At 37.3% G+C, this 12,146-nt stretch overlaps 1 protein-coding gene across 2 annotated transcripts in view; it reads left to right on the forward strand.

The window, feature by feature from the left end:
- PPP2R3B (protein phosphatase 2 regulatory subunit B''beta) overlaps positions 1-12,146 on the forward strand; it is a 49,601-nt gene that overhangs the window by 22,556 nt on the left and 14,899 nt on the right. For both annotated transcript variants that reach the window (XM_030477340.1, XM_030477341.1), the window contains 4 exons: positions 8,135-8,320; positions 10,056-10,159; positions 10,717-10,819; positions 11,520-11,594. In XM_030477340.1, coding sequence (XP_030333200.1) covers positions 8,135-8,320; positions 10,056-10,159; positions 10,717-10,819; positions 11,520-11,594 — 468 coding nt within the window. The remainder of the gene's footprint in view (positions 1-8,134; positions 8,321-10,055; positions 10,160-10,716; positions 10,820-11,519; positions 11,595-12,146) is intronic.

Here is a 12,146-nt window from a genome sequence, read left to right on the forward strand (position 1 = left end):
GGTAAAAGAGCTGTTGCTGCAGCATATGTGTCACTGAAAGTGAGGAGATTGGGAAGTCTGTGCTATATATGTGTGGTTAGGCATCATGCAGAAAAGTGATGCCAGTTTAGCTCGGACAGTTCAGTCTTCACTAAACCAGTGAAAATCAGGTTTTGACCATTTGAAAGTTTTCCAGTCTTTGCTTGTTTATTGCATGCTACTTTTGTATGTGTGCATGTAATATGACTTTTCTGTGGTGACCATTTACACATGCTTTTAGTTGAATGTGGTTTTAATTTTAATATGCAAGATAGTGTGTATGGAATGTATTTCATAGTTTTGGGTGGAAGCTCTTCCTGGATGCCACCACCTACTGTCTTCTCCTACAGGAGAATTAACACGCTATCCCAAATAGTTTTGTGTAGATGGCACAAAGTTTGCATGCTCTGCCAAAACGTTAAGGCTGAGGCTTTGGTAGCTTTCTCTTGAGGCTCATTTTGGCTGTTTCAGTATAGCTTGGTCAAATTAAAGGGGAAAAGAGTTACTGATAGGTGTGCCACTATCAAAGATTTTAAGCTTTAGTAAGACTTTCAAGACTATCCAGTGATGGGCCTTACCACAGCAATTTCACTCAAACTGGGTGTGGTGCTTCTTTCTCTAGCTATCATGCAATTAAGAGTAACTAGCCGAACTACTTCTTACACTGCTGTCTTGAGACTTGAAATAGGGAGAAAATAGCTTATGGTAGCAAACTACTGACAAAATAAGGTTGGGGTTTTTTTACCTCAAAATCAGAAGTTAGCATACAAACGGTATTTCAGTGACAGAATAGACCTAAATTCTAGTTTGCTAATATAAGCGGAATTTTCCATCATTAAATTGTAAAATGAATGTAGATTCTTATCTCTGCCACTTGGTAGCCCGGGATACTCTGGAAGGATTGATATTTTGCTGTGAAGTTGATGTTTGCTGTCAGCGTGGACCACATTGGTTGGAGCTGCTGCACTAAAGATACAGGAGAATTTGATACCGAATGATTAAAAAGACAAAACCACGCAAATCAACTAACTCTTCTGAGCTTTCTATTTGTAGTTTGCCAGACTATGAAGGGTTTTGCTTGACTCAGGTTGTCAGTGGATGGAAGAGGGAAGAGATTAGTTAGATTCACAATTTGTTTTATCTTAGAGCTGGTTCTAGCAAATAAGAAATTGAATAGATTTTTAAGCCATGGAATTCCAGTTCTAACTCTGTTATATTCCTCTTTCCTTCTGCAAGTTGTAGTGCAGGTTTAGGATCTTCCTTAGACTTTGTTTTTCTGTTGTCCAGGATCCTTCTTCATGCTAGTCCTGACTTCTCTAAAACCCCACTAATCTCTTTTGATTTGCTTATGGAATTACTCCTTGCTGGAACATGTCAATCCCAGAAACTCAGGATACTTTAATTATGCCAAAATGGGACAGAGCAGTGTTTGTGTCCATCTCTAGAGTAAAGATGGTTCCCCGGTAAGGATTATCATTTGCATTGAATCATGAGACCAAATGACCATAAACTTTATACAGAAATAGGCTTGAGGGTGAGTTGCAAAGAATATGCATAAATGAGATGAGAATGCTAGCAGTCAGTCTGTAAAATGGAGATGAGTGCACGACCTGGTACACAGGCAGGAGACTCCCAAAGTGTTTGTCTGGTTAGAATTTGAAGGTGAACATGGAATTGCTGTCTGGAACGCAGACTGCATTGGGAGGTTGCTGCACCACGCTCCCTTGTGCTAATTCAGGTGACCAGTATGTGTAAAACCAGAAACAGTGTAGTTCAAAGTACTTTTTTTTTCTTCTAATGGTGTATGACTAGAACTTTATGGAAAAGTGTAGTAATTTTTCCATTTCCTTCCCCTCACTGTAGCACAAATTTTAAGTGACTACAAACCAAACTGGATCAGAGAAATTACCTGAGTTAAAGGCTAACAGCAAAAAAAAGGCCAGCCAAAAATTGCACCAGGGTTAAAATTAATAGATGTTTATCTCTTACTGTGGAAAGGAAAGAGGAGCATGTATGATAAAATTAGTCTCTAGAGCACATCCAAAACCAGCTGGCAGATAGTGACTGAAGGATAGCAAACTCAAGTCCGGGATAGAAAGAAGCAACTGAGGCTAAAATGTTTGTTGCCAGAGGACAGGCTTTCACCCGTTTTTACCATAAGTTCGTAATCTTTAGGTGTCTCTCTGAGCATCATCATTCACATATGTCTTAACTTTCTGAGTAAGTTAGACAAAATCAGTAAGTTAGACAAGTCTTAGCATTGTTTTAAGCCTAATGTAAGCTTATTTCAAACAATACTACCACAGTATTCTTCTAGCTTCCTTGTGTTAGCATCAGAACCATGTTGCTTCTATGTGGAATCAACTGTGTGAGATTGGATGAGGACAAATAGGTGGGGTTTTTTAACTTAGCTCTTTAGCTGTCTTGGTGACCTGAGGCAATTCACCGTACTGCTTCACTATCACTAGTACTGAGGCGTGGGTCAGTAAACCCTGTATGTGGGAGTGGGGGACAATGCAGGTGTATTTGGTGTAGCTTGCCTTATGTGGTGTGTGACACTTCATTATTAAGCTTTGAGATTACCTCACTATTTTCAAGCTATTTTTCAGGGCAGTAGCTACACTTTAGAGAAATCCAGCTTGGTTTGAAAACAACAACGACAAACAAAAATGAAAGCTTTAATTTGTCAAAGGATCATCTTTCACAGAGGAAATAATACTATTAAGCCTATCAAGCTAGTACAGTTAGCGAACTCCTGAAGTAACAAATCTATCTTTTTAGTTTGATTAGAAAGAGGCTAACGAAGAACATGAAGACAACAAGGGAAAAACATCACTTCCTTAACTTAGATAATTGGAGCCCTTGAATGTTTACCACAAGGTCAAGAGAGCTGGTATTACAGAGGCATGTTTCTCTGGGCTTGTGCTGAGGGAAGTTCTGGTAGTAAGCTTACTTTTAACTATCCTGAAGAAGATTTTTGAAGGCAATTTAACATGCCAAAATATTTGAGATGTTGGAACAGATTTTTCTGAATTAAGGTATTTTGCTTCCAAATGAAACTGAACCCTTTTATAGACAATAGTAGCATAAATCTTTTACCTGGTGTTTTCAAGATTTAATTCCATGAAACTACTCATCATGTCACTTTCTTATCTAGAGCTTCACTGTGCAATCAAATAGATCGTAAGTTAAAGAAGAAATATTCCTATGACTTTATTGGTTGGATGGATGGCTATAAAAGAGCAAAGAGATGGGAAGGCTGCTCAGGTACTCTTTTTGAGCCTGCTTACTGATAACATTTTCTTACATTCACAATTGCCTTTCAACATTGATAGGCTGTAGGGACACCTTGTATTCTGTAAGAACTTACTGAATTTACTAAAGCTAGAGACTTTTTATCTAGGAAAACAATAGTGTAGCATAAGCTTAGAATTTTCAAGTTCATGTGCTAAACAGCATTTGGGTCTCTGTGTTGACTTCCATTTTCTGTTGCATGTCAAGGAACTTCATGCAGTATCTGCAGTTGCTGAGTTGTTTATAAGCATTATATACAAGTGGTTGCACGGATGTTAGGATTTAAAAGGCTGACTAACATACCTCTGTAGAAAATCCTCTTGACTTATTATGCACTTTGTTTCACCCAGGTAAGATCAGCATGAATTGTGATATAGAAGACCCGGTCTGTTGAAGACTAGCTTATGCATTGCACATTGGAAAAGTATTGCAACAAGTCCTTTTATAGTGAAGTTTTACTTGCATTTGAATCCACATATCTCCTTTGTGGGGTTCAGAACTTTTGGTATTCTCTGTGTGCAGATGTGGATCTAGACTTTACTGAGTGTACAGTCCTAAAATATCTGGGAACAAGCACCCCATTCCTTTTTATTTCAGAAACATATCCTGACATTGAACGACTCCATTATCAGCTTGTTCTTTCAGTTGAGAGAGAAGGAAAAGGGCATGTCATTTTAAAATCCCCACTGTCCTCATTTTTGCTTATAACCAAGTGAACTGTCAAGTGCAACTCATCTGTTGGTAGATCTAAGAAGACTATCTAGCAGAAGACTGAACTTCTCTCTTTGGAATTAGGTGTATCCATGTTCTCTGGTACTGTATTGTAATTATAATAATAGTTTTATACTGTTACTATAAGCACCTGCTGGAAAACAGTTGGAAAAGGATCTGGAGAGTTGCAAAATAAAATGGGAAGTTTGCCCTTTGAACACCGAGCCCAGTGGAACATAAACTTCCACTTCCTCCTTTGTTAAAAGTTAAGGCAAGTAAGTGTTAGATAGCTGTGGACAGTCCTTATGATTCTGTATGTCAGCAGTGAAAACTGGGTATGTATTAAAGGTTTTCTTGAATTCTCTTATAGACAAATCTTACATAAGTTTGTTTACATTATTACAAACCAGGAATTTTCTTACATAAACCACAGTGTCGACTTCACAGTACAATTACAGGTTCTGGACTTTACACATACTTATTGCAGAGGTTAGTGTGCCATTTAGTCCTGACACTGCAGCACACATCTGTTCCTATGAGTTATTTACAAGCTTATACAGCTGTTATCCTTAATTCCAAGCATGTTATTGTTTGTGATACTTCTTGATAAGTTGCAGGGAAAATCTTCACTTACCAAACCAGTTTCTTTTGTCAGTTTAGCTTACTTGTAACAGTATTAAAAGTTTTCACTTAAAGCTGTAAAAAATATGGATCCCTTTCTAAATGCTAAATTAACCGCTAAAATGGAATACTTGGGTAAAAACAATAATGAACTGTTGCTGCAGATTTTTTAGTCAAAAGATTCAGCATTAGCAGGCATATAGTGGTTCTTCTTAATGAAGAAATTCCCTGGATAAAGTTCTAATTGACTTTAGAACAGCTTAATCTCATGCAATTAGCACATTTTGATTGCCCTGAAATAACAGAACTGCCTCTCTTCATCAGCTATAGTATATGTGCACCTATACAAGTAACTAACTGAAATGATAGAAAGTAGTGAAGCTTTTGGAGCCCCTTTAGCATCCCACGTTCGTCCATTAGAAGCAGAGCGGTCTCAGTTGTGCAAGGAGTCTTTCAGTTGCCAGATGGGATTCAGGCTGAGAGAAGAATCCCAGGCTCTTCAAGGGAAGGTGAGGAGAGAGAGGAGATTCAGTACTATATAGTGCATTAGTTGGAACTGATAGTTTTTGACAGCCTGTTTCTTTGGTACAGGCTCTTATCGCTGTGTTGACTGATATTAACAGTACAACTCAGTTGTCCAATTGCAAGTTGCTAGTGGCATTTAAGAAGTATTAGTGTGTTCAGAACACCCACATGGCAGATGAAGAGTGAGAGCTGTGCTCCGAGCTGGCAGCTGGATACCATGTGGAATATTCAAGGGCATTTTGGTTTGTGCCCTCGATGGTATTCTCGCTAGATGCCTATATGTAGGCACCAAATAAATCTATCTGAAATGGTTGTGAAGCGATCACACACTTTCTGATGCAAATGGAGTACTTTCACAGTTTCTTCTTTCACTGACTTTGGGAAACCAGCATGTAGAAATAGGCAATATCTTACAGTATAGGGAGGGTTATTTTATCTTGCAGCAAGAGGTTTGTATTCTATACTTGGTTTTAGACTTGAATAAATACACTGTTTTACAGATTAAATGTTACATATTTTTACCCTAAACATGCTGAATTCAAAGTAGTGCTTAAACATAACATTTTCATCTTGGAAGAATCCATTTTCTTCACCTATATGGCTAGCTGCAGTTCTGAATCTGTTGCTTAACTTCATAATCGTGGTCTGAAACACATTTACAACAGACACAAAGATGAAAAATGAATAAATAAATAACCTTCATTGTATAACTCGAAACACTTGAGGAAGTTACAGATACTAGGATAGGTCTTACTACAAATGCTGAACTGAGATCTCTACATGCATTTGACAACAGGTTTTAACTTGGACTAATTGAAATCATTTACTGTGTATTCTGAGGTACCTGAAGTAAACTAGTACTTTTTGGGGGGAAGGGGGAAGGGGGGAGAACAAATAGTTCCGTTGAGCCTTTCTTCTTCTCTTAGGAGCTTTTCCAGTGTTGTCTTCCCTCTGCCCCTAACTTTCCATTTAAAACAAACTTCTAAAAAACCTGAGGCTCTATGTTTTCCTAGCTGTAGATTTTAAAAATGCCTTGTCTGGCTCTACCAGGTTTTCCTGAAATGCTGATTTACCTCATGTTCTCTGAAGCATGGCGGGGGGGGGGTAGTAGTCTATAATTGACACTTTTTTCTAGATGAGGCACACCTCATTGGGCATCTCTGAAGAACTGGCACTCCTACCACTTCAATGGCAATTTGAGCAGCTCATGTGGGAGTGACTATCCAGCAGATCTTGTAAATGAGGAAGAAGGAAGATAAAATAACTTTGTTTAGAATGAGCAGAACAGTTTGGTTCTGTGGAGTAAAAGATGGTTTGATCACTGGTGCTAAAAGCATGCTAGCTATCTGGCTGTGTGGTACCAGTCCAAGGAGTAAGTCTTTAGACCGGTTTTACGTAGGGTAACTGCTGGGGCTCTACTAAAGTGCTGATGTATAAGCTGGCCTTCTAGAATGAAACAAGGTGTTAATCCAATCACATACATTATTTGTAGTGCTGGTGGTATCCTATCTTGACACTTCCCAAAAGTTTGGGAGTCCGTGGTTGAAAGGGATTTTTGATGTCCTGTGGCACTCATATTCTAAGCTGATGCTTCATTAGCTGGGCCACTGAACTAATGGTGAGGTATCAAAAGTTGTAATTTACAGGATTCTTAGAAAATGACAAACATTAACTCTAGGTGTCATAGATTGAAGGCAGTATTTTTCTCTGAAGTAAAATTTGTACATCTGTAGAGGTAATTCTGCAGTCGTGAACAGGAATGCTGGTTCAAATGCAGAGGAGGGGAAAGAAAGGTTAATTCAGACTGGTTTTAGCATGTGTAGCATTCCAGTGAAGGCTCCTGGGTTGGAACCCTGCAAATTAAAATCTGCTGACTGTAAGCATCTAGTTCTTTCACTGACATAAGGACTTTGAATGTGGTAGGAAAGCTGCATATCTTTATGAGCACTTTGACAAAGGTGATAAGGAGTAAGATAAGGGCTGGGGTTTGGGACGTGTAGGGGTGGTTTTTTAGGGGGGTTATTTTTTCTTCCCCCACCAGTTCTGGTTGGAAATGAGATGGAATTCAGGATCTTGAACGCATTTAACAGTAGGATAAGCCACCAGATAACATTAACCATTGTTTTACATTTGAATAATGGCCTTGGAAAGAAAGACTTCATGTTTAATTGCTAATTTTAGGTTGCCACATAACTACTGGTACTTTGATTGTTATCTTTGTTTCTCTGCCTTATTGGACTTTCTTTTGGAAACTAAGTACAAGGTAAACTCTTCTTTACTGAAGCTAAATGCATTTAAATAAATGAACTCTCTTATTGCTGGTCATGGTTTTTGTTTTTCACTAGTATGGTATATCAGAAATTCTTGAGGCAAATTTCTAAGCTCTCGTGCCATAATTGTGTATAGTTTACAAAAAAAAAAAAAAAATCCCTCTGCACAAATCACTACTTTTTTAAAATCAAGCATTTTTTTAGAATTAAAAAAAATCTTCACTGTAACTAAGTTAAACGAGGTTGGTGGTTTGAAACAAAGTTGTCATGCTTCTTTCAAAAGTTTGAAGCTGTAAAACTAGAAATACTTCAAAAGCAAATTCTTTCATGATCTGTCTGTTAAGCTAGAATTTGAAGTTTTTTCTTCTGAAACTGATAATAGAACCTGAGTAACTTCAGACATCTTCAAGAAGCTGTCTGGTGTATTAATCTTGAAACTTCATACGTTGAAGACTTAAATTGTTTTTATTAAATTTTTAACATCCTAGGAATCTTTCTAAATGACAGGTTTTGGAAATACTCATAAATTTTTTCTAGCGTGCTCTCATTCTTACATAGTTTATTCAACCTATCATCAAAAATCTTTTCGAAGGTGTGCTGTAACATGTAATACCAAGAGATTCAAGTCATCTGGGGATGACTTTTATATGTGATTTCATTTTACCTGACTGTCAAATGTGTATTTATCTACTTAGGTTCAGACAAAGAAGGAAGAAACTTTGCCACCATCGCTTAGTCAAAACATTCCAACTTTCTATTTTCCTCGAGGATGTCCTAAGGAAAAAGTGAATATAGATGCTGTGATTGCCAAAATTGAGAGAACTTTCTCTGAGTTTCCAAATGAGAGAGCAACGTTAGAAGACATGGGGAAGGTTGCAAAGGTGAGAACTTGCTGGCTGTCTGCTTTTAGTACTGTATACCTATGGAAAGGAAACACGAGTTCTGTGTGCTTTCTTTTCTTGCATTATGTGTTTCTATCTCTTACAAGGTAGTACCAGTAAGATCTCATATTCAACACTGTTGATAGCATAGTTATGTGTGAAAACCTTTGCCTCAACTATGTTTCAAATGGCCCTAAATTTGCTTATAAAAAGAAACAAACATTAATACAAAAATTGAACTATTTTTTTTTAGTTGCATAAACAGCCAGATACTGAAGGGCACATTGTATATTCTGCATTCTCTATTCACTAACAAACTTAAGGCAAAAGCACTGGTAATATGTATTTTGCTTTCAGGTGTCCACACTGTTTTTTCTCATTCGCAGTGTCGTGAACCTCCATTGTAAAGACACTGAAAGACAGAATGGTTTGGTAACTTGAAATTATAGTCCTCTAGTTATTACTGAAGAGCTAGTTTAGAGTTATGGCAGAGTGACAAAATACTAAGCTTAGAAAGCAGCAAATATTTTTAAACTCCCATGTAACAGACAATAAGCTAGTTAAACTTAAATTTCCGTTTTGTTATATTGAATCAATGCTTGAAATACTACTATGAGTCATGGTCTTGGTTAATGAGTCTGCAGTTTTCATCCCTGTTGCTGTCACTTTGCATTTAAAGTCCAAGGTCTAGAAAACAGAAACAAAGACTTGTCACAAGAGCAGGACTTGGGGTTCAGAAACTCCTTGTTTGCCTCACCAGAAGTGTTTAACTGCTGAGTTGATGCTAGGATTCCTGCCTTCTGCAGCTCCTTTCACATAGAAGTAAGGAGGGGTGGAAGTCTGGGCAAGAAAGGTGGAAGGGTCCAGTCACCTACAATTCAGTGATGAAAGACACCTTCCTGAAGCACAGGGAAAAGCCTCTCTGTCTGAGGACGGTATTCATCAAACTCACTTTTTCTTATTTTTTAAAGTACTGGTTAAACTATTGTATGAGAAGTAATCATCCTTTTGCTCTGGTAACCTTATACATCTTGCAGTATTCATAATCTAATTTCAGATCCACATGAGATTCTCAGAGATGCTGACATGTCTGACTACTCCCAAGTTGTAGCCAGTTTTAGGCGAGAGATAGGTACTTAGCTGTTACGACTGAGGAAGCTTGGAGCAAACATAGAAACATCACTGTAGGTGTATGTGGGAGCACTGAAGTTGTGAAGGTGTAACTGTTGGATATCCTGAAGCAAGATACTGCTGCTCAGGGCAGGCTGGCCTACTACTTAAAATTGGATAGAAGATGTGCCATGCCTATGCAAGGATGCAGAAAAGTTGAGCCATCCTCTGAGCCAGACAAATGTAAATTTGCTCCAGTTCAGAAGCTGTGTAACCATGCTGTCTTGAGCTCAGCTTAAAGATATCCAGCCCTTTAGCGGAGCTTATTAGCATGGGCTTTGTTTGGCTGCTTGGAGCAGGGACAGAGCAGACATGTGACTGCATTCATCTATTAGGAATGCTGCAAGCTGCCCTATGTTTTGCTTTCCACTTTTGGATTTCAGCCTAAAGCAGTTGCTTACAGTTAATTATTTTGGAAGGTGCAGTTAGTTTCAGAAACAGTTTAAAACCAAAAATGTTTTCTTCTTAATACTTGTAAAATTTAGGTTTTGAAAGAATTATACATAAGGGAGTAACCCTCAGATAAGCAACCAATAAACTGACTTGATGTGTACTTCAATTCTAGGCTTGTGAATGCCCGCTTTACTGGAAAGGTCCTTTGTTTTATTGTGCTGGAGGTGAACGAACAGGATACGTGTCAGTTCATAAATTTGTTGCAATGTGGCGGAAGTAAGTAGATTACTTTTTTGGAAGTACTGCGTATTTTTAATTGAAATGTGATATTTTAAGCTCTAAATGAGATGCTATCTGTAAAGGGGAATAAAACACTTTACCGTAATCAACCATAGACAGCAAACTTATACATGGGAAAATGTAACCAGAGAATCACTTTAACATAAACGAACAAGTCTTTATTTACAGCATTTATAGATTTTAAAATGTTTGGTAAATGACTGGCTGTTTACGGGAAAAGTGAGAACCATGGCCCTAAGCTGTAGATGCCAGTTCTGGACAAAATGCTTTTTATTCTTTCAAGTTCTCATTCCAGTTCTAACTTTAAAATATTCTTTTATGTAATCCATTGCATGTTGTACTCGCCTCCTTTAATGTAAATGTATGAGACAGTGCTGCTTTGTTAAGTTCACCTGGAGTGTACTTTGATGTTTATAATTAGCTTTCGAATTAAATGTGGTTGCGATTTCATAGGTCTTGCTTTAGGATGCCTGTACAAGGCAGCACAAGAAATTTTCTGTATAGAGTATTAAATGGAAGTACTTACATTTCAGAATACTTCAGACCTGCTATGATGATGCTGCAAAGTTTGTTCATCTTCTAATGAACCCTGGATGCAACTACTTGGTGCAAGAAGACTTCATTCCTTTTTTACAAGTAAATTGCAATTGAAACTTGTTCTGGAAACACAACAAAATTATGAGCTCACAAAGCCCTGATTTTTTTTGAGCTAAACATGCTTTTTTCACGGTCTGCATTAAAGTTTATTGATAATATTTAGTGTAACTCATGCTAATGAGTGACTTCTTTTACAGTAAATCATTTTGTTTAAGGTGAGGTCTTTGGGAGCTGCAGTAAGATGCATGCATATAAAGTTGCTTGCATGAATAGCACATGTATCGGAGAATCCCTACAGTTTAGAATGGCAGTTGGAAGTTATTTAAATCAAGGAAGGTCTTTGCAGGGAAAGGAAAAGTGGCATATGAATTTAAGACCTAATACAGCCTCTTTTAAAAAGCAGCAAACACCACCTTTACTAATGAATTAATAAAACCTAAATTGGCTTTTACTGAATCATAGTCAGCCACAGATTTACAAGCTGCAACAGTGTTCAAAATCTTCAGGCCATCCAAAATATGTTTTGTTTGTGTCTTGATCTGGCTTCTTTAAATGACAGAAAAAAGCAGTGCCATTTACATAAAGCATGTTGTAAATGAAGTTATCAATGACTGTGGTAGTTAATTTGAACTGTTTTGGTTAAGGAAGCAGATGGGCTAGTCTGTGCTAATTTTTTTATATAGAATTCACTAATGAATAGAGTTTTGAGATATCGTTCTTTTTTTTTTTGTTTTTGTAGGATGTGGTGAATAGTCATCCTGGTCTATTATTTTTAAAAGAAGCATCTGAATTTCATTCTCGGTACATTACCACAGTAAGTCATTTGTATTGGGAAAAGCTATTTTCAGTTAACTAAGTAGAAAAATCAAAATTAAGATGAGTCAGTAAGTATGTTTGTCCCTTCGGAAAAGTTGAGTAGGCTGCCAGTCTTTATTTCTACTTAGCTAGAAATCTTGTGAAGAAAGACTCAATTTCTTCAGCATCGTAGTTTTTCTTAACATAACAAATTGCTGAACTTAATGCTAGTAGAGAAACACTGAATTGTAATAGTGTAGGATAAGTTAATGAACGCTAAATGAAGAGCGTACTCTTATCTTAAGCATTTGATTGTGGCTATAGACTGTACTCATTAGAATCCTGACCTTACTCTGGGATTAATTAAATGGAATTTTGAATGAAAAGTCTATATTAATGTGATTATGTTCACTAGTAAGTAAAGTAATGATAATATTGAAGCTGCTTGCCACTTCCCTCTCTGGGGATTTTTCTTTCTAAGCAAGTTTTGTACATGAAAAGTTCCATTTCTCTCTTCATAGGGTTATGTGACTGAAGTATTCTTTCTGTACCCAAGGGAAAAATCAGTGAC

Source organism: Strigops habroptila, chromosome 2 (genome assembly GCF_004027225.2).
Source record: "Strigops habroptila isolate Jane chromosome 2, bStrHab1.2.pri, whole genome shotgun sequence".
In the NCBI taxonomy this organism is placed as follows: Eukaryota; Metazoa; Chordata; class Aves; order Psittaciformes; family Psittacidae; genus Strigops; species Strigops habroptila.